At 33.8% G+C, this 8811-nt stretch overlaps 1 protein-coding gene across 1 annotated transcript; it reads right to left on the bottom strand.

Annotated features, from left to right (window-relative positions):
* Positions 1 to 1076: 1076 nt before the first annotated feature.
* LOC110454782 (prefoldin subunit 1-like) lies at positions 1077 to 5220 on the bottom strand. Its single transcript, XM_021504485.1, has 4 exons — positions 5114 to 5220; positions 2041 to 2207; positions 1607 to 1691; positions 1077 to 1298 (listed from the first exon to the last, which is right to left on the bottom strand). Exons 1-4 carry the CDS (start codon positions 5153 to 5155, stop codon positions 1212 to 1214), a joined length of 381 nt encoding a protein of 126 aa, XP_021360160.1. The 5' UTR covers positions 5156 to 5220; the 3' UTR covers positions 1077 to 1211.
* Positions 5221 to 8811: the final 3591 nt, after the last annotated feature.

Below are 8811 nucleotides of genomic sequence, written 5' to 3'. Positions count from 1 at the left end.
ACTGTCACAATGTCTCTGCTTGTGTTCAATACAAGTTGGTAACAATGTTTTTGATTGAGTTCGTTACAAGTTGGTCACAATGTCTTAATTAATGTCTTTGACCGAGTTCGTTACAAGTTGATCACAATGTCTAAATGTCTTTGCCTGTGTTCTTTACGATTGGTCACAATGTCTTTGATTGAGTTCGTTACAAGTTTGTCACAATGTCTTTGATTGAGTTTATTACAAGTTGGTCAAAATGTCTGTGTTTGCATGTGTTCTTTACAAGTTGGTCGCAATGTCTTAATCACTTTGATTGTGACCCAATATCACCCAGATATTGAAACAAAACAGGTAACTCCCTTAATATTCTAATCAAGCATTGGAATGTGTTGATATTGCATTCATAGTTTATATGAATGACACAGCTTTGCAGGCAAACATTACACATTGTTATTTGTTTGCCTGTAAAGCTGTGTGCCATATCTACATATTTTACTACTTATAAATACCATTTTAGGAGCACATGTATTTTAGTATCGTAGAAAGTCAAATCTGCTAAATAAACTGCATTATAGACATGAAGTTCAAATTAATGTATGTATTGTGTATGCTTGTTCAATGAATAGAACAGCCATCTTCCATGAAGGTTCAGTTGTATATCTAACTTATGATTATGACTTCAACATGTGGGCCACGGCATTTACAGTCTGTATAAATGCCGTCCAAATTTGGTTGGGTTAAACACATTGGGGCAGCACCATGAAGAGGTAAATTTGAAATTAAACCTCTGAATAGATTGATATCTATGACCCATGCTGTGTTGTAATTACAAAACTGCATGGCTTATGTCAAGTTTTATTTTATTAGAACACTGAATAAATTAAATTTCTCTCATACCTGTAAAGTTTGTAAGTTATCCCCCCCCCCCCCAAGGTTTAAATTGCCCATTTAAAGTAATGTACAAAACATCCAAAGGTTTATGATGATATTACAAAGCTGAATTTACATTGTCTTCAACTGAAGTAAAATTTAAAAAAAATCCATGTACATTTGTATATGTATTAAGTTTGTAAAATTCAAAACAAAAGACTCAATTTGGATTAAATTTTAATTGCTGTTAAAATGCAATGTTTTATTATTCTTTACAGTATAATTTAAGAAATGTTTCCCAAAAGGGAGAATATGATAAAAAAAGAAGAGGAAATGTCAAGTAAATAATTACACAAAGTCTATCTTAATTGTTGTTTTGATACTATTAGTTCCCTCAAATTATTCTGGCTCTCCTTCAAATTTTTCTCCAGGTAAACTTTGTTCGTCTGCAAAAAAACAAAAAGATTTTTGAACATATGCTGTACCTTCAATCTCAAAGTCTTGAAACATAAACCATTTCCTTAATACTGACATTACTCGATCATATTTTCATGAAAATCATTTCAAGAGACAAAGCAAATCAAGCAAACATGACTAAGGTTGAAAACTGAATTGCTCGCATTATTTGAAATTTACAAATTCCAATGACCGGAACGTCATTTCAGTGAACTTTTATAAGAATGACAGGATATTTTGGTTGAATCAACATTACACACAGTATTTCTAACAGTCCTGATCATAAACATTGTTTTACCTCTAAAGATTTCATTTTCTCTTCCGAAGCTTTCACTTTAAGCTGTAAATTCTTTTGGATATCTAGAACTGATTGCAGAATGAACCTAAAATTAAAGAAATAGAAATTGAAAATATCCAGCTGAATAAATTTCAGAATAACTTTGTTAGTATGTTACAGTACACATTAATATAATACTGTTGATGTTTGTTCATCTGTCTCATCAACATTAATAGCCATGCATGACAAACCATACAAACGAAACTACACCAAATAAAAACTCAGGATTGTTTCACATACACTATGAAATGTGTAACTTGTTATTCTTTCGATTTTTTCAATTAAATCACTACTAAATAAATCGGCTTACATATCTTCTATTTTCCTTGCAAAAATATTGTGTAACACAAATATAAAATATCTAAAATACATCTGACACTTTGGTAATTGCTTACATTCGGCCAACACCCTCGTACGTGCGAGTATTTGGTGGAAGAGAGATGACTTCCTGGTCCACCAATTTAGAATGTTGCACAGTCCTCTTCAAAGTATCGATCTGTGCATTGGACAACTTAATTTGTTGTGTTGTTGTTATCATCTTACTCTGCAGTTCCTGGAATGCCTAAAATAGAATAGAAAAAATTGAGCCTTGATCCACAGTCCAGCATGTTTATACTGGCAACAATTTACACAAATAAATGGCAGGTTAGTTATAAAATGGCATTGTCATATTCTAAAACAAAAGAAATATCAAAAATGTAGTGTTGTAAGACTGATACACTGTCTAACACTCTGAGAGTAATGTAAAATAACATGCTTCCACCATAAATAAAGCAATCTACCCACGCTTCCAAGCTGCCACTATTTCTGATCAGTCTTAAAATGAAACATGCTAAACTAGCTTGGGACCAAGGGGAACCTTTATATGAAATATGAGAAAGATGAATTCAGAAGTTCTTAGTAAAATGTATCTGATGTATATCATCATGTATCAGGACATATTCGCTATTACACATTGTTGTGACCTTAGATTTAATTACCATGTCTGGCACCATATACTACTGTATTGTTATCTCTGAAATCACTTTACTGAGTACAATAAACAAACTCCAAATTGGTATGCAACAAACCGTTGTTCATACAACATTTCATGATTTGCCTCATGATACAAGCCTTGGACAAACAATCTGACCTTCTAGCTTAATGATACCTTAACCTTGTTATCCTACTTAAGCACAGATCTACAATATTTCAGAACCAACTTTAGCGAGTCAGAAGTTATGGCTTAGACAATAAATTTGACCTTTGATCTCAATCTGACCTTGACCTTTGGTATACATACCCAAAAGTTGTATGTGACGCACCAACTTTCCGTCCTGCATTTGTGTCTAAAATTTCATTGAGCTGTCTAACTTCTGCGAGTCAGAATTTATAGCACGCCCCGGAAATAGTACATGTATCAAACCTTTGACCTCTATCTAACCTAGACATTGGGCATACTGACTCTTGTTATGGTTTAACACACCACACTACCATCCTACATTTATCCATCCAATTTCAATGAGTTATCTTCAGCGAGTCAAAAGTTATGGCCTGGGCTGACAAACATTTCTGACAGACAGACAAAGACGTATACTATATATATATATATATGCTCACCAGTTTATTGGGGGAGCACAAAAAATATATATTTATGAAAAATACCTTTCCTTATTTTCATCGTGGTGTAACTGTTTTGGGCGAATATGTTAGCCTTCCAAATCATCCTGTGTGGTTGTGTTCAGTCAACCATTAAAGCGTGTGCACACTTTTCCACGTGTACACCCCTTTCAAAAGCTAAAATAGGCTAAGTATTAAGGAAATCAATTTGATGAATATTCTTTGCATATTTTTGTTTAAATATGGCACAAAGACGAACCAGACAACGGTTAAAATGCTAGGCCACATAGAGCAAGGGTGACTGAGCAGTATCTACAGCAAGAGACTATTCAACAAATGGACTGGCCAGCCCGCCCGTCGGATGTAAATCCCATCAAGCATGGGGCATGCTGCAGACAGCTCTCTTTGCCAGAAATGTTCAACCAAGAACGCTCCAGGAGCTGGCAACAGCTTTGGTAGCCGAGTGGAACGCTATCCCACAAAATCGGATACGCAATCTCATTTGGAGCAGACGTTGTGAAGCTGTAATGAAGCTGTAATTGATGCTAATGGGCGTCACACTCGATACTACCTGGTAAAACAGTTTAGGATGAGTTTTGTTCAATTTAAGTTTTTTAGTGAATACCTCGTTGTTACCAATTTTAAGGGTAACCTTTTTCCTGTGGCTAATTTTTCGAGTATAATTACGATTTTTTGCATGCTGATGAACTAAAAGAACAATTTAATTTTTCAAAAATAATCTCAGTATAAACCAAATAAAATATCTATTTTCACATATGCCCAAAAATAAAAGTGATCCTTAGGAAAATGTGATTAGTATATACATATAAAAAAAAACACAATATTATTCAGATTAAAAATTATAATTCATTACATGAGACAGCAGTATCTACTGACCTACACTCTCCATTTGGAGAATACTACTTATTAACACGAAACTAAAGATACTACATGTTTGTAAATAGTGAAAAAAAACTATAAGTACCTGTAACCTTGTCCTAGATAAAATGATATAATCTTACTGTTAATTAGGGGGGCCTTGAGGTCTTGAACCCCATTATGTGGGCTGAATGTTTTCATTAAGGTATTTCTTAAGTGTAGGAAATTTGGTGTGTTACTAAAATGAGGAATTGAAAGGAATTGACAAATGTCAAATACCATAATATGCATCATGTCAGTTATCAATGTGAATAGATCCACACAACCACTCATGACAAGCATTATATGATTTCCTTCAAATGAAAGGGGGTAGGGGCTAGCAATTTTTAGGTATTTTAAACTCTTTTTTTTTTTAGAACTATTTCAAGTAAAAAGTATGAACATGAAAAAATAGTAATTTGGGAAAAGAAACAAGACTCCATTAGTATTTGATTTATTGAAAGTAATCATTGACTTGTGTCATGTTTTTGTGGAGTTGCACTGGCAAGTTGTTTCCATTCTCTGTGTGGGGTACCAACAGGGCTATTCTAGTTCATTGAAAGACAGGTGGGATTTCAAATTGTATAAAAAAGGAATACATTTTTTGTTTGTTTTAGCTATTTTTTGCCACTGGCATGATATATAATGTAGTCATATCCGTCTCTGCACTGGAAATATTTTCTATTTTGTTCTGATTTCATTCTGACTAAACTTCCTCCGACCGTATCTATTTAAAAAATGCTGAGCCCATACAAATATACCATGATGTTGTCAGTGTGAAAATCGAACAAATGACTTGACAACAGCGAAAAAATATCATAAGACATATTCACGACTGAGAAACAGTATTGACCATCTGTATCGTTTTAAACAACTGATCATCATTTATCACGTTAAATTGATTTATTTCATATTGAAATACTTCCATTATGTTGAAATAAGAATACAAACCTTCCTGAGTTCCATATCAACAGGCAGCGTGCCTTTCGCCATCTTGAAATTTTCTGAAACGTCGAAGTCAAAAACAACCAATACAAACTGTTAGCATTGAAACGCGTGCGTGATTAAGATGACATTTTCTAAAAAAAAAATAAAAAAATCCGGATCTTTCAATATATGCAAAGGGTATTTTATTGAAATTGTCCACTGATTAAACGGGGATATTTGAAATGAATTGACAGAGGCCGATGTGTTCTGTCTACGCAGAAGTTTGGCGTATTTTATGGAAGGCTCATTTATGTTGAAAAAATATATCGATAACCTTGTCAGTAGAATCTATTTTCATTCAACACTCCAAAGAAAAAGCCTCACAAACCTACACATGTTATTGTATGCTTTGAAAGTCTTTACTAAGGATCACCAGACACCAACATCAGTTCAATGGATTCATCCTTTTATTAATTGAACAACGCAAATCAAATCGGTCCGATCAGAGACGTATAAAGCCATATCTCTATCTTGTACGCCGCTTCCGCTCCCGTCCCAAAACCCCGTGCCAGGAATTTAGAGATAATTTAATGTCTCATTAACGCGATCGTTTGTAATTTTTTTTTTATAAAATTATGCAATAATTTTAAACATTATTTTCTAAATGTGGACTTTTTTTATAATCTAATATTTTAGTAATTGACGATAATGTGTTTTTCCACGTTTTCAAGGGGGTAAAACTTGTACGCCGCAGTCAACCGTGAAATATGCATAATATGCAAAAAAAAAAAAAAAGTTTCCTAATAAAGGCGGAATGCAAGATACAGGTTATGCTCCAATTTGAAAAAACAATAAGTGGGACTATGCACTCAGAATGAAACCAACTAGCGCTGCATCAGCACAAATTCATCATACAGGCGAGGACCATTGGGTATAGTATCAGTACAGGAGGTAGATAGTGGGGAAGTATACATTCTTGATAGTTTGATAGCGGGAAATACGAAACAGAAGGTTCTTTAGAATTGCAGTTGTCATCATCATATGGGGAAAATAGAAAAGTTTTAAAAACAGTATTACCAAATGTGCAACAACAGAAAAACGGGGTTGACTGGTTTTTTTTTGCTATTGCTAACTTTGTAGAATTTTGTTTCAATGGGTTTAACGGGAGTGAAGAGTTAGAGTTTGACACCACTTGCATGAGACACCATCTTGTGGAATGTATTTCCAATGGAATCTTTACAAAATTTCCTAGGAAAAAGATGAGTAGGCATAGGCAAAAGAAGACTTCTTTATCATTCGATATTTTTATGGATTGCGAATCAGATGGGTGTCACATCTCAAATGTATTTGATGATATGGTAAGGTTTCTTGTGATGCTGGCTGTGACAGATGGTTTCATAATAGATGTGTAAGTGATCTGTCAGATTTACATTTTTCTAGGGATAGTTTTATTTGGAAGTGTGAAGTGTTCATAAAACAGCCATAAAAGTCAGAAGTATTTTTGGTATTTTTTAATGTATTTGTATGTGTATCATATTAAAAGTTAAAATGTGTAGTGAGTAAACTTAAAAATCCTTTGAAAAAAGAACACAATTATTTCAATGATAAAACCATTTTTTAAAGTTCATAAAAATAACCATTTTTTCTAATGATAACCAATAATGATGTTCATGAATTCTTATTTTGTGAACTATTATTAATCTTATATATATATAGTTTAAAAAAATAATTGGGCTTCCTCGTCGCAGAGCCTGGTAACACTCTAATAGAATGGCGAAGAGTTCTACTTGTTGACAGAGTGATGTCCCCTTAGCACGGGTACGGGAGTAAACAAAACACCCGTGATCCTCGCCCGCGATCACAACAAAGTCAGAATTTCATGCGAAATAGGTCTTTTATTTCAACGAAACTTACATAATTATAAACAGTTAAACAGTAAGGTATTTTGTTCTATAGATCTGAAAATAACATGTTAGTTTTCACTCCATATCTAATTATATATGAAAAAACGTTATTTTCACGGTTGACTGCGGCGTACAAGTTACCCCCTTGAAATACACATTATCGTCGATTTCTAAATTATTAGATAATGAATAGACATTTTTTTAACTGTCACATTTAGAAATAATGTTTAAAATTATTGTATAATATTATGAAAAATATAAACGATCGCGTTAATGAGATATTAAAATATCTCTATATTCCTGGGACGGGGTTTTGTGACGGGTTCGAGAGCGGCGTACAAGATTTACCTACCACCACGTCTCTGGTCCTAAACGCGATAAAATGAAAGAAGGGAAATAACTCTTACTTACAAAAAAAATCCAAGCTAAAACCACAGACTAAGATGGCAATCCGTGATACAACAAATTAAGTTTACAGTCCATAATCGTAATTAACTCGATTTAAAAGCTTACCATAATAATTAAGGGTGACCGGGGCAAATTCGGCCCCGGTGTGAGTCTGGTCACCCCTGATATTTTTGATCTTGAGGAAATATTCACAACTTTGAGGATCTAAGCAGTTTAATCAAATTGGCTGGACCCGATGAAATGGCGAGATAAACTAAATTCTAAAATCATGTTAAAAGCTACTTTTTGGAGGGAAGAAAAAACTCTAGACTTCAATCTTCAAGTTCTAGCTAGACTAGTTTTGCGAATTTGCAGTGAAACCGAATTGTTACCTATTTATGTCATACGTGTATAACACTGGCAACTTCTGATGATATACACAAAAGCCATGATCCCTGTGCGAGTTCGACCAATGCAACACATGGCAAGTCGTGAAATTGACGGGGAAATCTCATTCTGACGTTGCGTGCTTTATGACGTCATAATTATGCTATATTCCAACGCGGGCCGAACTTACCACTGACTGCCTGTCCGAACTACTAGCCATCCCTGAATCTTCAAAATTTCCCTTTTGTTATAATTTTATGAAATGTATGGAATTTCTCTCTCCCAATGGTGAAAATACACATAACTTTAAACAAATGACATTCTGTCCTGAACGACTATTATAAAAATTGGCCGAACCCCGGTCTCTCCTATGATTACGTCTCTGATCTAACATACTTATTCGACAAGTAGTACACTCTTAGAAAATAAATTTCCATCAAAGGATTGGTAGCACTATAATTCCTAGTTGAATTATTGCTGTTAGGTGAAGCGTAAATTTCTGGTGTAAAAGATGATTGAGATCCTGCTTGACAGAAGTATGTAATATATCATGGGGTAGTAGTAGATTTCATTGTTAATGATGCAAGTGGGTAATTTCTTTTCTTCTAAATATCTAAACGGACGTTAACTGATGAATTTTCTTTTCGCTTTTCTGCATTAATTTCATTTTATTTTTTTAATGAAGCTTAATCAACGCAGGTGCAAAACCAGGGTTACTTCCCTTGCAATGTCTCACAAGTCGAAGACTTACAACGACTGGAAGAACAGTGCGAACGTAAAATCCACTTATAAACAGTTATGTTAATTTCTGGAGACCAAACTTTGTAATTTTTTGTCTAAAAAATCATCATAAAATATTTCCAAAATTATTCAAATAAAGAAAATGCGTCATTAGACAAAAACATAAATCGTGTAATGACCATTCCAGTGATTAACAAAACACACATTCGATTCAAACGTATGAATGAAAAGAATAATTTACAAGCGTATTACATACAGAGAATATCTGCCAATCAAATCGCGATATTTTCCTAGCAACTAAAT

The sequence above is a fragment of the Mizuhopecten yessoensis genome, unplaced genomic scaffold, assembly GCF_002113885.1.
Source record: "Mizuhopecten yessoensis strain PY_sf001 unplaced genomic scaffold, ASM211388v2 scaffold8057, whole genome shotgun sequence".
NCBI classification, from domain to species: Eukaryota; Metazoa; Mollusca; class Bivalvia; order Pectinida; family Pectinidae; genus Mizuhopecten; species Mizuhopecten yessoensis.
The sequence above is the reverse complement of the archived record's forward strand: the minus strand, read 5'-3'. Positions and strand labels throughout refer to the sequence as shown.